Below are 21,285 nucleotides of genomic sequence, written 5' to 3' on the forward strand. Positions count from 1 at the left end.
GCCGCTTTTCAGAAGTGAGGCCGGGACCGTGAATAAAACGCTCAAAAGAGATTGCACCCCAAGTCCTTCAGGTCACGTGAAATGAAACTCTGATCTATAACCTGCAAGCATTTCTGGGCTTTATGTAATTTGAAAAAGTAAAATCCAAGCCGTGGAATTAAAGAAATGTGTGCCTACTTAAGACACAATCAATAGAGAGATTCAGTTTTCCGGCGTATGCTAGATTAAAAAACCCGTATTCATTCATTCAGTTGTATTTATTGAGCGCTTACTGTGTGCAGAGCACTGCACTAAGCGCTTAGGAAGTACAAATTGGCAACATACAGAGACAGTCCCTACCCAACAACGGGCTCACAGTCTCTCCAAGTGTAGTATAAAAGGTGTACTTTTCAGTTTTGTCAAGTTGAAGTTGGACTTGCAAAAGCTGTATTCACCATTAACCGTCACTTATCCTCCGGCACTATTTCCTTCATATTTTTGGTTTCATTCTGTTCTCACATCCCTGCGAAGTAGACAGGAACACATTTTGCGATCTCCGTTATGACAACTGGGAAAATGTGCCCAAATCACAGTTCTTGATTGAATCAGGTCTAAACCTTTCCTCTCTGGCTTCCACTAAAGCGTTATTTCCTCTAGACTGTGCTGTCCTTGAGAAATTTAGTACATGAAATCTGAGGTATTAGGGGAAGAAACGGAGTGTCGTGCACAAATGCTACCATAGTTCATGAAGTTTTCTACAAAAAAATGCACTTAACTGCCGCCATTCATATGGAAATGTAAGAGTGCCTAGAATTTGTCTTGTTCTCTAATGACATGGATCTGTGCTTACTTGGAATAATATTTCCTCAATGATATATTTAGTTTTTTCTCTTGGAGCGTTCTCTCTGGGCTTTGACTTCCTCCTAGTGAGGGCTTAACTGCTCTGTAAAATGAAGTTAATTGATTTTTCCTTTGCTTCTCTTTTGCACCTTTGCTGCTGTGCCTCTTTTGTCCTTGCAATGCCCAAGGCCTGTGTGAAGAGGAATCGGTTGGCCCATTTAGTGATGCAAATAATCTTAAATAGACCATTAGCAACAGTAACGTGTAAGATGGTTATAGTTTAAGTAGTATTTATAACATGTAAGGGTCTTAAAGAGGGGAAGTGGACACAGTCGGCTTAGGTGGGATGGCGGGGGCGGATAGGGGGCAAAATGTTTTTGTGCTTTTTTGTTTTTTGTTTTTGTTTTATGGCATTTGTTAAGTGCTTACTCTGTACCGGGCACTGTAGTAAGCGCTGGGATCCATTCAAGCTAATCCCAAGAAGACACAATTCTTGTCCCACGTGGGACTCACAGTCTTAATCCCCATATTACAGATGAGCTAACTGAGTCAAAGGGAAATGAGGTGACTTGCCCAGGGTCACACAGCAGACAAGAGGAGGAGCCAGGATTAGAACCCAGGTTCTTCTGACTCCCGGGCCTGGGCTCTATCCATTAGGCCACGCTGCTTTTACTCTCAGTTGGTGAATTTTGATGGACTAAAACTGCAGCACTTCTTCCAAGCGGCAGAGAAAGCCCGTGTGACTTCACCCCCTGCAGCCGAATAGAGGATAACTCCATTTTAAAATCTCTAAACAGGGGTTCCAGTGTGCCTGAAAATGACCGCTTGACATCTGTAGCTGCGGAAATACAGTTTAGGTCTCTGAGTCGACATTCAAGCCCTACTGAGGAGCGAGAAGGTAAGTTTCTTATGGAGGGGCCACAGTCTCTCAACCCTCAGTGGTTCAGAACCATCCAGTCTGTGGTGTAATTCCCAAGTTAACTCCAACCAGAAATAGAGAGCTACTTGTCTCACCACGTGGAACAGAGATCAAGGCCTGGTTTTTCAAAATCGGAACCCACAATCCTCTACCCCACAGATGTATATTCTGACTCAACTTTGTGCTATTCGTTAAAAAATGAAACTTCAAAGTGCAGAATTGAAGAATCCATGTTTTTTTTTTTCTATATGAAGCAGCTTCTGCTTGTCAGTTCGCTTCCCTATCTCTCCCTTGCTGGGTTTATTTTTTTTTAATGGTATTCATGAAGTGTTTACTGTGTGTCAGGCACTTTACTAAATACTGAGGTAGATGATACTAACAACAATAGTAGTAGTAGTAGTAATAATGGTAATTTTACGGGATTAGTATGTGTCAAGTATTTTTCTAAGCACTGCTGTAGATATAATAATTATAATTGTAGTAATAACGGTGCTTTTAAGTGCTTACTACGTGCCAAGCACTGGGGTAGGTGTATGTTATTCAGGTTGGACACAGTCTCTGTGCCACATAAGGCTCACCTCTTACATAAAGGGAGTAGGATTTAATCCCCATTTTAATTCCCAGATAAGGGAACTGCAACCCAGAGAAATTAGATGCAACCTAATCAGGTTAGACACAGTCCATGTCACTCGAGGGCCTCCCCATCTCAATCCCCATCATACAGAAGAGGGAAGCGAGGCACAGAGAAGTAAAGTGACTTTCTCTAGGTCTCAAAGCGGCAAGTGGCAGAGCTGGGTTTAGAACTCAGTTGCTCCGACTGCCATGCCCATGCTCTTTCCAATAGGTCATGCTGCTTCTGTTTTGCAGAACTTCTCTGCTACCAGGAGTAAACAGCTACTCATCATTTTGAATTTTTTCCTCTAGATTCATTTCTTCCGGAAATGAATGATAGATCGGTACTTAAAAGCGTTTCCCTTCGTTGTCATTCTCGTAGAACCGTCTTACCCAAAGGGAGATTCAAGCGGGTCGACAAGAAGGAGTTGGGAGCTACGGACTCTCATTAGCCAAGCAAAGGGTAAGGATAGAGTCCGGGAACGCTATCGGCTTGTCTCGATTTCCTAACTTGATCCGCGCTTCATTATGGAAGGCAGCCGTCTCGGCTAAAGCATGACTTAGGTTCTGATTTTATTCCTCAGCTCCGGTTATAGTCCGTACTCGGCATTAGTGACCCAGCTACTTTTTCCCATCACTACAGTGTTGAAGCAAAGACAGTAAAGGCCAAAGCAATCTGTTTCTGAAAACACAATCAAGCTTTTAATACATGGCTTTGCCCACAGGGATTAAATGAATGCCACTGATTGATTGGTTGATCAACTCTGGGAATACTCCTTTTTAAATAATAATAATAATAATAATGGCATTTGTTAAGCGCTTACTATATTCAAAGCTCTTTTCTAAGCCTTGGGGAGGATCCATCCCCCTCTCCATCCCCCCATCTTACCTCCTTCCCTTCCCCACAGCACCTGTATATGTGTATATATGGTTGTACATATTTATTACTCTATTTATTTGTTTATTTATTTATCTTACTTGTACATTTCTATCCTATTTATTTTATTTTGTTGGTATGTTTGGTTCTGTTCTCTATCTCCCCCTTTTAGACTGTGAGCCCACTGTTGGGTAGGGACTGTCTCTATGTGTTGCCAATTTGCACTTCCCAAGCGCTTAGTACAGTGCTCTGCACATAGTAAGCGCTCAATAAATATGATTGATTGATTGATCCAGGGTGATCAGGTTGTCCCAGTCTTAATCCCCATTTTTCAGATGAGGTAACTGAGGCTCAGAGAAGTGAAGTGACTTCCCCAAGGTCACACAGCAGACATGTGGCGGAGCCGGGATTAGAACCCATGACCTCTGACTCCCAATCCCATGCTCTTTCCACTGAGCCACACTGCTTTAATAGAGAATTCAGTATTTGCTCTCTGAAAATAATGTGAATTTCAGAAAGGGTGTGGGGGAAAAAGGAATTTGGGGACCTTGTATTATATACAGTGTAAAGGATTAAAATTGTCAGGATCAACGGAAGAGAATTTTGCACTATAGGAGAAGATTATCCTGAATTCCCGAACCTCAATTTATCTCAGTAGTTTAACCGCACCGAGATCTTGGGTTCCTCCGTGATATGTTGGGGTCTTCCTTGTCAGGATTAATGGGAGAAAGGGGAAAACAGTGGATTAACAGAGTCATTTCTTCCTGATTGAATTTACGACCCTTGCCTGACATCGCCTGAGCTCCATTTTTCTCCACCATTGCTTAGAAATCTGCTTGGAACGTTATGTTACCGTTCTACTTAGCAGATTTTCGAAATTAATACGATTCACCATTTTCCCCCTCCTCCAGATACTATTTCTAAGCAAGGACCCATAGAGGCTATCCAGAAGTCAGTTCGTTTATTTGAGGAAAAGAGGTATCGAGAAATGCGGAGGAAAAATATTATCGGTCAAGTTTGCGATACTCCCAAATCCTATGATAATGTCATGCATGTCGGGTTAAGAAAAGTGACCTTCAAGTGGCAAAGAGGAAACAAAATCGGTAAGAGAATTTTAAATTAAGCCCAACATCCCGTACTCTTGGTTTCGTATCTTTTCAGGTTGTACCCATGCCTCCCTAGAAATTAAAATGGATCGTTCAGATAACGGTCAGTGCTTGTCTTCAGAAAATAGGCTTGTACTATCTAAAGGCTCTTCCTTTTTAATGGGTTCTCTCTTTGTTCAACCACGTAACATGGGTCGAAACATTTCCGAACCCAGGAACCAAGAACGATCTTTACTCTATGTGGGCAGGAATCGGCCGAAAATTTTTCCCTCGTTCAGATTTCTCAGAATCCAAATGTAATCACTGAACAATCTGAAAGATGTGACTGTTGTGTTGTTGTGTACAGGTGAAGGCCAGTACGGGAAAGTGTATACCTGTATAAGTGTTGACACTGGTGAACTGATGGCAATGAAGGAAGTGAGTAAAACCTAGCTCCTCTGTCAGTAGTTCCTTATAGAGGCAGGGCTTCGTCTCCTGCTTCTTTGCGTTGCAGATTTGATACAGAACTGCCCAACCTTGTCACTTTATGTGGCAAAAGTAGGGGTTAGGCAGGAACAGTTGAATTTGGTTGTCTTGAGAGAGAGATTGAGAGAGAGGTGTCCAAACTGAAAAACTAAGATGGACGGTTGGATGAGATTAGGGGTCCAAATGATGCCTCAGTGGTTCCAAAAGGCATGCTAAGGGTTTTTTTCAAGCATTTGCTTCAAAGCAGAAAAGGCATAAGATATGAAAGTTACTTGTACTGCATCCTTGCAGAAATTTTTTTAAAAAATGGTATTTTAAGTGCATATTATAATAATAAATGATGATGGCATTTGTTAAGCGCTTACTATGTGCAAAGCACTGTTCTGAGAGCTGGGGAGGTTACCAGGTGATCAGGTTGTCCCCCGGGGGGCTCACAGTCTTCATCCCCATTTTACAGGTGAGAGAACTGAGGCCCCGAGAAATCAGGTGACTCGCCCAAAGTCACACGGCTGACAGTCGGCAGAGCTGGGATTTGAACCCATGACCTCTGACTCCAAAGCCCGGGCTCTCTCCACTGAGCCACGCTGCTTCTCCCCCTTCTAGACTGTGAGCCCACTGTTGGGTAGGGACTGTCTCTATATGTTGCCAACTTGTACTTCCCAAGCGCTTAGTACAGTGCTCTGCACACAGTAAGCGCTCAATAAATGCGATTGATTGATTGATTCTCCAGGCACTGTGCTAAGGGCTGGAGTAGATAGAAGTTAAGCAGGTTGGACATGGTCCATATCCCTCATGGGGCTCACAATCTTAATCCCCATTTAAGAGGTGAGGTAACTCAAGCAGAGAGAGGTTCAGCCACTCGCCCAAGAACACACAGCCGACAAGAAGCAGGATGAGAAGACGGGCCCTTCTCCCAGGCCCGTGCTGTATCCACTTGGCCAAGCTGCTTCTTATTTGCATCGTGTATTACCTTACTCCTTGGCATTTTTAATAAAGCCTGAAGAAAACAAAATCCATTTACGTGACAGTGCAATCAACACAGTCACCTGAAGCTTCTGAATGCATATAGGAAGAATCCAGTCAAACTGAAGTGATCTATATTCACCAAGCAAGGAAAAGGCAAAGATTCGGGATAAACTGTTGTACAGTTCATTCATTGTCGTATTTATTGAGCGCTTACTGTGTGCAGAGCCCTGTACTAAGCGCTTACAGTTCCCCCTGTCATTATTTTTGCGTTGTAGCACTTACAAAGGGCCTAGGAACGAAATGTGCGTTCGTTTAACCTCCGGGAAAAAATCCAGTTTACACTCTGTCATCCTCAAAAAAGTCACCTTTGAAGTCCTCCAAGAGGAAGAATGAAGGAGAAAACATTGTTCCAAAGGGGAACTTGTCTTTTAAATACAACAGATCCAACCCACAATCACAAAAAAGAATTGCCAAGCCAGAACGGTGCTGTTTCCTTTAGGGATTTTATTAGGGGCACACTAACGAAGTTATTATTGTAAGCTTGCTGTGGACAAGTAACGTGTCTGATAATTCTCTCATATTCTCCCAACTGCTTAGTACAGTGCTCTGCACATAGTAAACGCTCAATGAACACCATTGTTTGATTCCTTTTGATGTCGCATTTGAACTTGTTGCATTCAAAAAGCCACATTTTAGTTGTCCTTAGGAAGGTGACTCCATTGCTTATTAGGAAAGAAGGTTATCTTCCTAAGAAAAGTGCTTTTCAAAGGAAATGACCTATGACCGTAGTCCTGGTGCTCTTTTCGACGGTACCAGAAACTCCCAGTAGATGGTTTTGAATCCCGTGGTATTTCATGTCTCATTATCTAATTCCAAGTGTCCGAGTAAATAATAAAGTGGTCTTTCTTGCAGATTCGTTTTCAGCCAAATGACCATAAAACCATCAAAGAAACTGCCGATGAATTGAAAATATTTGAAGGCATCAAGCACCCAAATCTGGTTCGGTATTTTGGTGTGGAACTCCATCGTGTAAGCCAATATCGATCGTACGGTTTTTTTTGTGAGGATCTGTAGGCCTCCAAGTGGAGTCCTGTTCTACATCACAGGTCTTCTCATTTCAGAGCTCTGTAACTTTGTGCCTAATTATCAGGAAAGCTCCGTGAGTTACATCATTTCTGCCTTCCTCTCTGAAACTAGAGGAGTTCTTCCTAAAATGTAAGTTGTAGACTCTAGTCAGTAACCTGGCATTAGAAGGACTGAAACCCATCCTGCCAGTCGTAGATTCGTTTAACCTCCGGAAAAAAATCCAGTTGACATGCTGTCATCCTTAAATAAATCACCTGTAGAGTCCTCCAAGAGGAAAAACAAAGGAGAAAACATTGTTTCAAAGTGGAACTGGTCTTTTAAATACAACAGACCCAACCCACAGTCACAAAAAAGAATTGCCAAGCTGGAACGGTGCTGTTTCCCCTAGGGATTTGATTATGGGCAAAATAACGATGTTATTGTCGTAAGCTTGCTATGGACAAGGAACGTGTCTGATAATTCTGTCATACTCTCCCAACCTACTTCGTTGTAGTAGGAGAGCAGTGAGGTGAGGTAGGAGGGGGGCCAGGTGATCGGATGCTTTAAAGTCCATAGTAAGGGGAAGTGAGTTTGATGGGGAACTGAGTTGACAACATCACCTGCTGCAAGTAGTTCTTCGAGCAAGCAGTCGGTCGTGTTTATTTATTGCTTACTGCAGAGCACTGTACTAAGCGCTTGGGAGAGTACGGTGTAAGAGAGTTGGTAGATAGGTTCCCTTCGCACCGGGAGCTTACAGTCCATCTAGAAGCTACATTCTGCAGTCTGAGTTGTTGACAAAAAACCATCTCTGACCCCTGTTAGATCTTCTGTATCACCATTTTACATTTCTCATTCATATTTATATCCGTCTCCCCCTCTAGACTGTAGGTTTGTTGTACTCTACCAACTCTTGTACTCTTCCAAGCACTTAGTACAGTGCTCTGCACATAGTAAGCGCTCAATAAACACCATCGACGATGGTCGTCGTCAGTAATTCTTAAGCACCTTGCAAAGTGCTTTGGTTCCGTGATCCCTAAGTCGATAATTTGAAAGTAACATTCCCAAACCCCAAAAGAAACTCCTTTCTTTTATGAGAAGATAAAAAAAAAATGTGGGCAAGACCACAGTCGGTGATGGCGGTATTCTGCAGCTTTTCAGGGGCTCTGGATATAAATTTCATGGTAAAATAATTATCCCAGATAGATTCAGATTCAAGAAAGATGTGTTTCAGTTCTTCATAAAATATTTATATGGGCAGCAAACTTTTCTGGTCTCTGTTTGAGATTATAAAGCGGTCTTACTCACTGTCGGGAGACTGGCAACTGCATCTGTCCTATGATGTCTAGGAAGTCACCCGAATATCTATGTAGTTCCAGAGACAGGCAGGCCAGAGCCCCTATAGATAAGTCAGTCAGTCTGTCAGTCGTATTTATTGAGCGCTTACTGGATGCAGAGTACCGTACTAAGCGCTTGGGAGTGTACGGTGTGATAGACACGTTCCCTGGCTTTGAGGAGGTGGGGGAGAATAAGTGTCTTTTGGATAACTTGTACTTCCCAAGTGCTTAGTACAGTGCTCTGCACACAGTAAGCGCTCAATAAATACGATTGATTGATTGATTGATCGTCCACAACGAGCTTACAGACTAGAGAGAGAGACAGACATTAATGTAAATAAAGAAATTTCAGATATGTACAGAAGTGCCGTGGGGCTGTTAGAAAGGGCCACGAAAGAGAAAATTTGCACGCCGATCATGAGAATAGCCTGGAGCTCCCTTGGGAATCTGGCCTGTTGCAAGTCATTCAGATGGAAGCTCGCCTCCGTCGCCCGGAGAACGGACGGGAGGAAGGCGGAGGAGTCAGTAAACCATGAGGTGAATGTGTTTGTCCCCGCAGGAGGAAATGTACATCTTCATGGAGTACTGTGACGAAGGCACCCTGGAAGAGGTGTCGAGGCTTGGACTCCAGGAGCATGTCATTCGACTATACTCCAAGCAGATCGCCATCGCCATCAATGTGCTGCACGAGCATGGCATCGTCCATCGGGACATCAAAGGTAAACTCGACGGCTCTCCGCCTTCATCCCCTTTCATTCATTCATTCAGTCGTATTTATTGAGCGCTTACTGCGTGTAGAGCACTGTACTAAGCGCATGGTGGAGCCTGCCCTCGCCCTCTCTGTCTTGCCCTGTATGGCAGAGCCTGCTTCAGCTCAGAGACCCTTGCCAGCCGGTACGCGTGCCAGCTTTTAGGCATCAGTTGGCACAAGTCAAGTTAGTCTAGACTAACGGTCGGAGAGCAAACCCCCCGGTATGTCAGCGTGGCCTAGCGGAAAGAGTACGGGCCCAGGAGACAGAGGTTCTCTCGTGATGGTAGCTCCCAGGCGTTTAGTACAGTGTTCTGCACACAGTAAGTGCTCAGTAAATATGACTGAAGAATATTGCTGACTGAAGAAGCAACATGGCCTAGTGTACGGGTCTGGCAATCAGAAGGACTTGGGTTCTAATCCTGGCTCTGCGTTTTGTACATTGCTTGGCACATAGGGCTCAGCAAATAATAATAATAATAATAATGGCATTTATTAAGCGCTTACTATGTGCAAAGAACTGTTCTAAGCGCTGGAGAGGTTACAAGGCGATCAGGTTGTCCCACCGGGGGCTCACAGTCTTAATCCCCATTTTGCAGATGAGGTAACTGAGGCACAGAGAAGCTAAGTGACTTGCCCAAAGTCACACAGCTGACAATTGGCGGAGCCGGGATTTGAACCCATGACCTCAGACTCCAAAGCCCGTGTTCTTTCCACTGAGCCGTGCTGTTTCTCTAATACCACAGTTACAGCTCTGGACCCAAACCAAAGTATCCAATAGCTTCAATTTTTTTTTTATGGTATTTGGTAAGCACTTACTATGTGGCAGAAACTGTACTAAGCGCTAGGGTAGATACAAGCTAATCCGGTTGGACGCAGTCCGTGTCCCGTGTGGGGCTCACAGTCGTAATCCCCATTTTTACAGACAAGGCAACTGTACGCAGAGAAGTGAAGTGACTTTCCAGGGTCACACAGAGTCAGGATTAGAACCCAGGCCCTTCTATCTCCAAGGCCTGTATTCTATCCACTAGGCTATGCTGCTTCTCCAGTCAATAGTGTCCTTCAACCGGTAGAATTTATTGAGCGCTTACTGTGTGCAGAGCACCGTATTAAGCGCTTTGGAGAGAATAATATGATGGATTTGGTAGGTGTGATCTCTGCCCTCAAGGAGCTTTCAGTCCTGGGATTTGTGGAGACACAAATCCAAAAGGTGAAACTGCTGGGAAGAGCCAACCACGGGTTTGGCCGCTCATCAGAAAGAAGAGTGAACGGCATCAATTTTCTGGGAAAAATGGCAGCGCATCACAATTTCGAAGAGAGACGGGAAGTGAATTGAGCTTAACTCCCTCTCATTCATCTTTCAGGAGGGAGAAGGTGTTCTAGTCTAGGACCGCGCAAAGATGTGCCGTCTGGTTCCATTTCTTTTAGCTGCATGCCATCCTACCAAACTGAGTTTCCATCCTCTTCAGCACGGTGGAGGATTTAGCGGGGAAGAGGGGAGTCATTCATCCGTTCAATCATATTTATTGAGCGCTTGTTGTGTGCAGAACACCGTACTAAGCACTTGGAAAGTACAATTCAGCAATAAAGAGGGACCATTCATTCATTTAATCGTATTTACTGAGCGCTTACTGTGTGCAGAGCACTGTACTAAGCGCTTGGGAAGTACAAGTTGGCAACATATAGAGACGGTCCCTACCCAACAGTGGGATCCCAGTCTAGAAGGGGGAGACAGAGAACAAAACAGAACATATTAACAGAATAAAATAAATAGAATAAATATGTACAAGTAAAATAAATAAATAGAGTAATAAATCCATACAAACATATGTACAGGTGCTGTGGGGGAGGGAAGGCAGGGGAGGATGGGGAGACGAAGGAGGCGGCTCAGCCTGGGAAGGCATCTTGGAGGAGGTGAGCTCTCAGTAGGACAATCCCTGCCCACTCCAGGCTTACAGTCTAGAAGGGGGGAGACAGACATCTAAACAAGTAAACAGGCATCAGTATAAAAAAAAATAGAATTATAGATATATACATAAGTCTTGTGGGGCCTGGAGGGGGAAGAGCAAAGGGAGCTTGTCGCGATCATCATCAATCGTATTTATTGAGCGCTTACTATGTGCAGAGCACTGTACTAAGCGCTTGGGAAGTACAAATTGGCAACATATATGACACTTAAGAGATGACAAGAGATGACAAGAGATGATGAAGAGATGACAAGAGAGACAAGAGATGACAAGAGATTGGCAAGAGATGACACGTAAGGGAGGGGGAGCTGAGGAGATGGGGGGCTTAGTCCGGGAAGGCCTCTTGGAGGAGGTGAGCCTTCAGTAGGGCTTTGGAGGGGGGAAGAGGGATTGGCAAGATTTGAGGAGGGAGGGCTTTACAGGAAAGAGGTAGGACGTGGGCCAAGGGTCGCCGGCGGGACAGGCGAGATTGAGGCACAGTGAGAAGATTACCACCGGAGCCTCTACCGTGTGCCAGTGTAGCCGATTCTGGGCTACAGCACCTGCAAAGCAAGTGTTTTTGGTGGTTCATTCATTCATTCAATCAATCGTATTTATTGAGCGCTTACTGTGTGCAGAGCACTGTGCTAGGCACTTGGGAAGTACAAGTTGGCAACATATAGAGACGGTCCCTACCCAAAAGGCAGAGTGACCGAGATAAATGTCCCCGAGACCACCAGTATTTGGGGGAACTTAGCCAACCTTCAGAAGGTGTCAGTCTGAGCTCGTTGTGGGCAGGGATCATCTCTTTTTATTGCTGTATCGTACTTTCCCAAGCGCTTGGTACAGTGCTCTGCATACAGTAAGCGCTCAGTAAATACGATTGAGTTGCGAATGGTTAGTGCAGTTATGTCTGAGTTTTGTGTGCACAGATTTGACCCCAAGTGTGTGCGTTACCCGTTTAAGTAGCTTTTGGCAGGTTGACTTCGGTCGAGGCCTGTACACTTAAGTGGTCGCTTAAATAAAGAAGTGCAAACTCCTGAGAGGAGGAGGAGTTGTAATGGTTTTTATTAATCAGCCGGTCAATGGTATAGAGAAGCTGCATGGCCCAGTGGAAAGAACACGGGCCTCTGAGTCAGAGGGCCTGGCAGTCCCGGCTCTGCCAGTTGTTTGCCGTGTTACCTTGGGCAAGTCACTTAACTTCTCTGTGCCTCAGTTTCCCCATCTGTAAACTGGGGATTTGATAGCGGCATTCCCTCCTACTTAGGACCATGAACCCTCATACGGGACAGGGACTGTGTCCAGCCTAATTAACTTGCGCCTACAGTGTTTGACACATAATAAGCACTTAAGAAGTACCAGAAAACAAACAATGTATTGAGCACATACTATATGTAGATCACCATACTGAGCTCTTTGGAGAGTACGCTGCCACAGAATGAGCAGACACGTTCCCTGCCCACGATGAGCTTGCGGTATAGAGACTGTAAGCATTTCCTAGGTGCAGAGCACTGTTCTAAACTCTGGAAAAAAATGCACGTGTGAGAATTAGGCATAATCTCTATTCCATGTGGAGTTTACAGTCTAAAAAGCTGATGTAAAATCCAAAGCACCATTGGCTATCTCTGCAGATTGTATTAGGATGCACATTTGAAAAAAACCTACACTTGCATCAGCGGTGGATGACCATGCATTCATTTTTTTTTTTCAGGAGCCAATATCTTCCTTACCTCATCAGGATTAATTAAACTGGGGGATTTTGGATGTTCTGTAAAGCTAAAGAACAATGCCCAGACCATGCCCGGTGAAGTGAATAGCACTCTAGGGACTGCAGGTAAGCAACTCTTCACCTCAGAGGCAAACAACTGTTCTTTTCAAACTCAGAGAGGCATTACAAGTCACAGGTAGACTGAGCCGGGGGCAGTTTGTTCAACTTCGATAGGCAAAAATGAAAAATTCCTTTCCAGGTCAGCACTCAAAAACAGCACCTCACACTATATAACCAAATGAATCAGTTTCTCTGCAATTCCCATTTCTTCTCATTTAACTATATAATAGTAATAATGGCATTTATTAAGGGCTTATTATGTGCAAGAGCACAGACATCGTATTACCATTTCATAAAAGTATTCTGGTTTAAGGCGTATAGACAAGCATTTTCCACTAGATGTGGTAAAATAGAGGGGTTTTTTTAGATGCAGGTGGAAACCCTACCATCTCTCACGAGTCTTTTCGTACAGGAAGCATCATGATTAGAAAGTAGGTGTACATTTTAATATCTAACCAAAAGATATCTATGGAAGGTCAAATTTTAGGCCTTCAGATTATAACGTACCCTGTGTATTCCTATTCCCTTTTAGGGACAGCATAGAGGTACTTTTTGCCTTGCAGTTGTAAATATTGGTTTTCATGGGATCTTGGGAATTTAGTAACCCAAAATTCAATTCTCTCCTATTTTGAAGGGGAAACTTCCCTTCTTCCCCGCAGTCTTTTATGCCTAGTTTAGGGAAAAATAGTTTTAACTCTCCTTGAGAAGTAGCCTGGCCTGGTGAGAAAAAACATAAGCCTGGGAATCAGAGGACCTGGGTTCTAATCCCAGCTTTGCCATTTGCCTGCCTTGGCTTTGGGCAAGTCACTTCACTTGTCTGTGCCTCAATTTCTTCCTCTGGAAATGGAGATTCAATACCTTTTTGCTCTCCTACTATAAGACTGTGAGCTCCATGTGGGGCAGGGATTATGTCTGACCCGAGTATCTTGTATCTACCTCTGTGCTCAGTACGGGGCTTGGCACATAGCAAGCGTATAATTACATTATCACGACAATGATGGTTATCGACCCGGGCTGCAGGGGAGCATCCGGACAGGAGGGGCCCATTTCAGAGCCTGGGCTGGGTGTTTCGAGGAGATTTCTCTGCCTTCCCCTCCAGTGATTTAAAAAGGGACTTGGGCATCTTTGCACCCTGGGTGAGTGGTGGACCGCATTTAGCTCATTGCCACCACGGTCTGTGGCAGAAGGGGAGCAAGGTAATCGGGCATCCCACTGTGGCCTGGGATAGGGTCAAACAGATCCTCTGCCCCCCAGGTTCAGAAATAAAGTACTCATGTCGTTCATTCGTTCAGATAATCATATTTAGTGAGCGCTGACTGTGTGCAAAGCACTGCACTGAGCACTTGGGAGACCACAATATACCAACAGACACATTTGTACCCACAACGAGCTCACAGTCTAGAGGGGTACTGTCGCCTGCAGCTCTCTCGCCCTGCTTGCCCCCGGAGCTGAGGGCAGCGGGGGAGACGGGGAGTGCCCAAGTCTAGCGTCTGACTTCCTGAGTGGTTTCAAGGGGGGCTTCCAAGCCCCCCGGAGAGAAAGCATTCAGGAAGTGGCCCGGCGAAGGCTGACAGCCTCTCGCTGTTGGCTTGGAAAGAGAAAGAGATCAGACACCAGTGGAATTCCTGAAAGGTTAGGTCTCCTTATTTGATTTTTCTATACAGTCGCCTGCCGTTGGATAGGACACCCCAAAAGGTGAACCTCCAAATAAGGTCTATGCAAGCCCATTCACCCTTCCCCCTGACTTGGACTGGACTCCTTTGCTCCAGTTAGCCGGCTTCCCCTTTCACATTGCCCTGGCAGGAGACCCATGCGTCCGCCAAAGCTCCCCAGAGGGCATCCCCTCCCCCTGGCTTCGCCCAGTCCAACTAGCCGACCGAAAGCTCTACGGGCTTTGGCGGTCAAAGCCGCGGAATCCCCCCGGTAGCCTTGGAAAAGAGCCCGATTACCGTCCGCCATCGAGTCGCCCCAATCGAATCCGTATAGGCTCTGTATGTACTGTTGCTTTTTGTCGTGTATACTGACACCCGCACATGTGTTGTTTCAAAGCATACATGGCTCCTGAAGTCATTACTCGAGCTAAAGGAGAAGGACATGGGCGTGCCGCAGACATCTGGAGTCTGGGTTGTGTTGTAATAGAAATGGTCACTGGTAAGGTAAGGACGGCACGTGCGCTTGGTAGGCCAAAAGCTTTCCCCCAGAAACTCAGGTTCAGCCAGTGGTATTTGTCATCAGTGAACACAGTCAGCCCTTGTGGGCCAGGCACCCAGTGGAATTAAAATGAACGGCCCGGTCCCACCCTCTGGAACGTAGCTATTCCTCGAGTAGACCTCATGGATTGGAAGATGTTGTGGAATTATTTATGTTCTAGATAGCCAGAGAGCAAGAGGGGGGGAATCAGTTCACCCGCTACAAGAACTTGCGTTGAATCTTCCGTCTCACGCCGTGAACACAAGTCCCGTTCACAAGTTGGCCTTTCGACTGTAGTCCTTTCTTTATCAAAAGTTTCCCGTTGGACAGGACCGGTGTGATACGTGCTGCTTTAAAGAGAAAGACTCTGCTCTTTACTCGGACTCCGATCCTGTCTAATTTCACAAGTGAATTAGTGGCAGGCACAGGCGGGACTAGGCCGAAAGGATTTCGAGGGATTTCCTAGATTTGTCAAGAAGTAGAGTTTGGGGCTGTCTCCCCTCTGTCACCAAAGTAGTTCAGGGGCATTGAACTTTAGTTCTGGTGGTGGTAAAATTAAGGTGGAGAATGTGCTCTGCTCCTGTTGGGTTGAGTGACTTTTGACTGGTCCTGCCACACAGGTTGTTCAAAGATGCTCTGCCTGCTTGGGAACTTTCGCCATATTTGGCCTTGACTTTACAGCGTTCTGGTTACCAACACTGACGTTGCAGGATTTCCGGTTATGTGTCTAGGAGACATTTCTCTGATGAGAGCGGGCCAGGGGATAAAGTTTGTGTTACCGTTTATGGACAAGAGAGGATTGGCTGACCTCCAGTATCACCTCAGCCCCCTCAGATTGCCTGGGAGCCGGCTGCCGGGCTGCGTGATTGTGGCTGGGTTTGGGGCTTGGGGCACGTGTCCGCTCCCCCTCCTCATCCCCCTCCTTACCTCCTTCCCCTCCCCACAGCGCCTGTATATACGTATATATGTTTGTACATATTTATTACTCTATTTTACTTGTACACATTTATTCTATTTGATTTATATGTTTAGTTTTGCTGTCTGTCTCCACCTTCTAGACTGTGAGCCCGCTGTTGGGTAGGGACCGCCTCTATAGGTTGCCAACTTGTACTGCCCAAGCGCTTAGTACAGTGCTCTGCACACAGTAAGCGCTCAATAAATACGATTGAATGAATGAATGAGAGCACAGTCCCATGCCTCTACCCAAGTCCCTGCCAAGGGTAGCGTGGGGATGGGAGCCATATCTGTGGCAGTTTTCATCGCCGCCACCACCAGCTCAGGAATCACTGGGTGCTTACCATGTGCGGAGCACTAGACTCGATGCGTAGAAAATAATCCTTGCCCTCGAGGAGGTTTCAGTTTAAAGGAAAAGGCGGGCAGGCACGTGTCGTGTGTGTAGAACGGGAGAAAGAATAAAAGCAGATGCGACGGGTCGGACAAAAGAAAGCCCCGCGTGAGTAGGCTGATTAACGGAAGAATTAGATAGACGTATTGCATGAGGGCCAAAGTTGGCTGGCGGGAGGTGAGATCAGTCAGGGAAAGCCTCCTGGAGGAAGTGGCGTTTTAGGATTTTAGGCATTTGAAGGTGAAGAGGCATATGGCTTGTCAGATTTGAAGGGGAAGACTGAGCAGCTCCTATGGGGGAAAGGGTGAATCAGGTATTTCAAGTAGTTGAAAGTGGAGAGGCATGCAGTTTGCTGGAAACGGCATGGCTTAGTGGATAGAGTACGGGCCCTGGAGCCAGAAGGACCTGGGTTTTAATCCCAGCTCCACCACGTGTCAGCTGTGTGACCTTGGGCAGGTCACTTCACTGGGCCTCAGTAACCTCATCTGTAAAATGGGGATTAAGAGGGTGAGCCCCATGTGGGACAGGGACTGGGTCCAGCCTGATTAACTTGTATCTACCCCAGCACTTAGCAAGTGCTTGGCACATAGTAAGCGATTAACAAGTACCATGATTATTATTATTATTATTATTTGAAGGAGTAGACTGGACAGCTCCAGTGGGGGAGAGCGGGGAGAGGATGAGTCAGACATCATTGTCAGGCTGCCGTTTCTACCGGATCAAAATAGGAGCCAACGTGGCCCATCGGGTGACAGGAAACATTACGCAGAAGGACCCTTGGTTTTAATTCGGCTCCGCCACTTGTCTGCTGTGCGACCTTGGGCAAGTCACTTCACTTCTTTGTGCCTCAGTTCCCTCATCTGTAAAGTGGAGATTAAGACCGTGAGCCCCATGTGGGACGGGGATTGTGTCCAGCCCAATTTGCTTGTTTCTACCAGCGCTTACCACGTACCACAATCATCATCATCATCATTATTTATATTATACTGCAGCTGCCATCGCGGGCTGAACTGTTTCCCACCGTGGCCCAACTAAATCTGTCCGGAACAGCAACCTGGCAGCCCGTCTGAACATCCTTCTCCCATCCCACACCACCCAATCGTTGCAATGGGGTTGCCTCGGAGAAGTAGAACGTCATTTTGTCCGAGGGGGAACATCTGTAGACGAGAGGCGGGGTGAGGAGAGGGGGGACTCAAGAACGAGAGAGTGAGGGAGAAGTATATTTCTGCTAGTTTGTATACACACATAAACACGCCCCTCCACACACACCCCCACCAAACCCACACACTCACCACTATCTGCATTGTTCCAAGGTGAACCACTCTGTGCCTTAGCCACTTAGTCCGTCGCGTCTGAAAAGACCGACGTTACACCAGGAGTCCGTCCCAAACTGGGTGTTTCTGAAGACTGCCCTTTATTTGGATTTTCGCCCTTTATTCACCGCTCCCTCGGCACCACAGCACCTAGGTCCGTATCTGTAACTTTTTTTTTTTATTAATGTCCGTCTCCCCCTCTAGATTGCAAGCCCGCTGTGGGCAGGGAACATATCCCCCAACTCTGTTCCGTTGCACCCTCCCAAGTGTTTAGTACAGGGCTCCGCACACGTGAAGCGCTCAGTAAGTACCGTTGATCGAGAATGGAAGATCGACTGCTCTTTATGCTCTGCCAGTTTGCTTGACAGATGGCCTTACTGGAAGAGGGGCATGCCTTTCTAATTGCTGCTTTCCAGATCGATCTCTCTGCTGTCCCTCTCCCCACCGTGCCTTTCTCGGGATAGACAGATTTGCTTAAGAGCTTTCGGAACCGGTGTCAAAACGCTTCTTTCTAAGACCGATGCCTGCAGCTGAGCTGTCCCGGTGTTGCTTCCTGCTCTTTTCTTGAATCGGTGGTGCCGGGAAAATCCTCTCTGTTCCACATCCTCGGCCTGCAGCCCCTTGGCCTTTCAGGGACCCCGCAGTTGACCGTGTCCTTCCGGACTCTGGCCCGAAAGCAATATATTCCCTCGTAGTTTCCAAGACGAGCCCTCAGCCCTTCCTTCTCGAAGGTGGTGGCATTTCTTCCACTTTCCATATGTTGAGGCAAAGCAGGGGCAGAGATGCCTGGGGATTAGCTCCTTTCCCTGCTGGTCGGTTTCTGCAGAAATGATGAGGTCCGGACCCAGGTTCGAGTGCTGCTCTTCAAGGCCCTGGTGGAGATGTCAGCTCGAGCGTGGAGAGTCTCCGATGATGGGTTAGTCCCGCACGTGACCCTTGTTGTGACAGCGGTGGTCCGTGTGGTTTTTGGGTCCGCCGGCAGCAGGTAGTGTAATCTGTGAGATGCCCCAGCTAGATCTCATGGGCCTCTGCGAAGTCTTGCTCTTAAATCAGCCAGGAAGTCAATAGGATTTATTGAGCGCTTACTGTGTGCAGAGCACTGGACTAAGCACTTGGGAGAGTACAGTACAATTGAATGGACAAATTCCCTGCCCTCAACGAGCTTACAGTCTAGAAGTGGAGCTTACATGAGAGTCAAAGGATAGTGTTGGTGATTAAGTGCACATTCGTTGAACAGAAGCAGACCATTGCCATGTTTTGGTAGTACTGCCTCCCCTTGTCAAATCTTTCACGACGATGGACATGTCAGCTCTGGGAGTCAGTATGCCGAGCTTCCCTACGTCCTTCCATCTTTTTCTCTTCCTTGTAGTAATGGTTGCGTAGCCCATTTGTTTTGGAGGCCTACGGGACCTCCCGTCAGTCACTTAGGATCAGACGACCGGTGACCAAAGACCGTCTACCAATCCAACACATGAGTCTTGTCACTCGGAAGAGGGGAGACCTCTGGAGAAGAAGGTATTCCCAGCAGCCGCCTCCACCCTGGCCTCCATCAGCGAGTCTGGTTTGGCTCAGTGCTTCCAAGTCAAGTCCGTAGCAGGCAACGAGCATGGCCTTTCTTCATCATCATCAATCGTATTTATTGAGCGCCTGCTATGTGCAGAGCACTGTACTAAGTGGTTGGGAAGTACAAATTGGCTACATAACATCTTCAGGGACACTTGATATCATCATCAAGTAGGGTGCTGATTTTCCCCGGGGCGGTGGTTTTTTCCTTACTGTTCAGTGGCTTCCCACTTATTATAGAGTCGCGAGGTCATTTATTCATTGAGTCGTATGTATTGAAACGGATGCATTCCCAGCCCACAAGAAGCTTCTTCGTTCATTCAGTTGTATTTATTGAGCGCTTACCATGTGCAGAGCACTGTACTAAGCGCTTGGGAAGTACAAGTCGGCAACATATAGAGATGGCCCCTCCCCAACAACGGGCTCACAGTCTAGAAGGAGGCTCACTAATAAACTACCCGATTCACCCTGGGCACCATTTCTGGTCCTTCAGTAATTTGGGGAGAGGAGTAGGGTAGTCATCCAGCTTGTCACTGAACTCAGTTGATCAGTGGGTGTTTTTTGGGTGGGGGGCGGTTATGGTATTTGTTAAGCACTTACTATGTGCTAAGCGCTGGGGTAGATACATGCTGATCAGGTGACACAGTCCATGCCCCACACTTGGCTCACAGTCTTAATCCCCATATAAAAGACAGGGTAACTGAAGTCCAGAGAAGTGAAGCACATGTTGCCGACTTGTACTTCCCAAGCGCTTAGTACAGTGCTCTGCACACAGTAAGTGCTCAATAAATATGATTGGATGAATGAATGAAGTGGGAGGGGCCAGGATTAGAACTCAGGTCCTTCTGACTCCCAGAGCAGTGGGCCGTCCTGCCTCTCGCTGAGCGCTTAACATGTGCAGAGCAGTGTACTAAGCGGTTGGGAAGTACAAGTCGGCAACATATGCTTCACTACAAATTGTACAAAGGCACGGTGGGGAGAGGGACAGCAGAGAGATCAATCTGGAAAGCAGCAATTAGAAAGAATCCAAGTGCAGTGTACTGAGCGCTTGGGAGAATACAATAGACTAGGGTTAGTAGGCACGTTCCCATGCTACCACAACAGCGTTCAAGGGCCCTGCCACCTTGGACCACATACTTTCATCCAGTCGTATTTATTGAGCACTTACTGTGTGCAGAGCACTGTACTAAGCGCTTGGGAAGTACAAGTTGGCAACATAAGTACCAGTGAATGAATGAAGCAGTTCAAAGTAATGGGCAGAAAACCATTGTCTCCTCCTTTCCATCTTTTCCTTCATCTGCCAGCCCAATAAGGGCAAGAAAGGGGGTGTCCTGCCGTGTGCAGAACCTACACTTGTACCCATTCTGTTGTATCGTGCTCTCTCAAGCACGTAGTACAGAGTCCTGCACACAGGAAGCGCTCAGTATTTACCATGGATGGGTTGTTTGAGTGGTTTGGCCAAAGCTGTGATGGTGCCCAGTCGCCCGTGACCAGAATCAGGTCTCTGCCAAGTAATATGGTAGGTTGAGTGGATGCGAGGCAGCGTGGCGTAGTGGATAGAGCACGGGCTTGGGAGTCGGATAATAATAATAATAATAATAATAATAATAATGATGGCATTTATTAAGCCCTTACTCTGTGCAAAGCACTGTTCTAAGCACTAGGGAGGTTACAAGGCGATCAGATTTTCCCACGGGGGTGCTCACCGTCTTAATCCCCATTTTACAGATGAGGTAACTGAGGCACAGAGGCGCTAAGTGACTTGCCCAAAGTCACACAGCTGGCAGCTGGTGGAGCCGGGATTTGAACCCCTGACCTGTGACTCCAAAGCCCGGGCTCTTTCCACTGAGGTGTTACCTGGGTCCTAATCCCATCTCCCCCACTTGTGTCCATTGTGACCTTGGGCAGGTCACTTCACTTCTCTGGGCCTCAGTTCCCTCACCTGTAAAATAGGGATTGAGACTCACAGTCCTATGAGGGACAGGAACTGTGTCTGACCTGATTATCCTAATAATGATAATAATGGTGACATTTTTAAGCACTAACTATGTGCCAAACACTGTTCTAAGCACTGAGGTAGACATAATAATAATAATAATAATGATGGCATTTATTAAGCGCTTACTATGTGCAAAGCACTGTTCTAAGCGCTGGGGGGATACAAGGTCATGAGGTTGTCCCACATGGGG

At 46.4% G+C, this 21,285-nt stretch overlaps 1 protein-coding gene across 7 annotated transcripts in view; it reads left to right on the forward strand.

Annotated features, from left to right (window-relative positions):
• The window catches only part of MAP3K4 (mitogen-activated protein kinase kinase kinase 4), a 171,161-nt gene that overhangs the window by 145,440 nt on the left and 4,436 nt on the right, over window positions 1-21,285 (forward strand). For 5 of the 7 annotated variants that reach the window (XM_038742010.1, XM_038742029.1, XM_038742020.1 and 2 more), the window contains 8 exons: window positions 1,617-1,717; window positions 2,733-2,813; window positions 4,139-4,330; window positions 4,680-4,750; window positions 6,677-6,793; window positions 8,723-8,882; window positions 12,569-12,691; window positions 14,735-14,841. In XM_038742010.1, coding sequence (XP_038597938.1) covers window positions 1,617-1,717; window positions 2,733-2,813; window positions 4,139-4,330; window positions 4,680-4,750; window positions 6,677-6,793; window positions 8,723-8,882; window positions 12,569-12,691; window positions 14,735-14,841 — 952 coding nt within the window. Of the gene's footprint in view, window positions 1-1,616; window positions 1,718-2,732; window positions 2,814-4,138; window positions 4,331-4,679; window positions 4,751-6,676; window positions 6,794-6,885; window positions 7,544-8,722; window positions 8,883-12,568; window positions 12,692-14,734; window positions 14,842-21,285 lie in introns of those variants that run through there. The other 2 variants (XR_005448619.1, XM_038742055.1) reach the window with 2 other exon arrangements.

This window comes from Tachyglossus aculeatus, chromosome 2, assembly GCF_015852505.1.
Source record: "Tachyglossus aculeatus isolate mTacAcu1 chromosome 2, mTacAcu1.pri, whole genome shotgun sequence".
Lineage (NCBI taxonomy): Eukaryota > Metazoa > Chordata > Mammalia > Monotremata > Tachyglossidae > Tachyglossus > Tachyglossus aculeatus.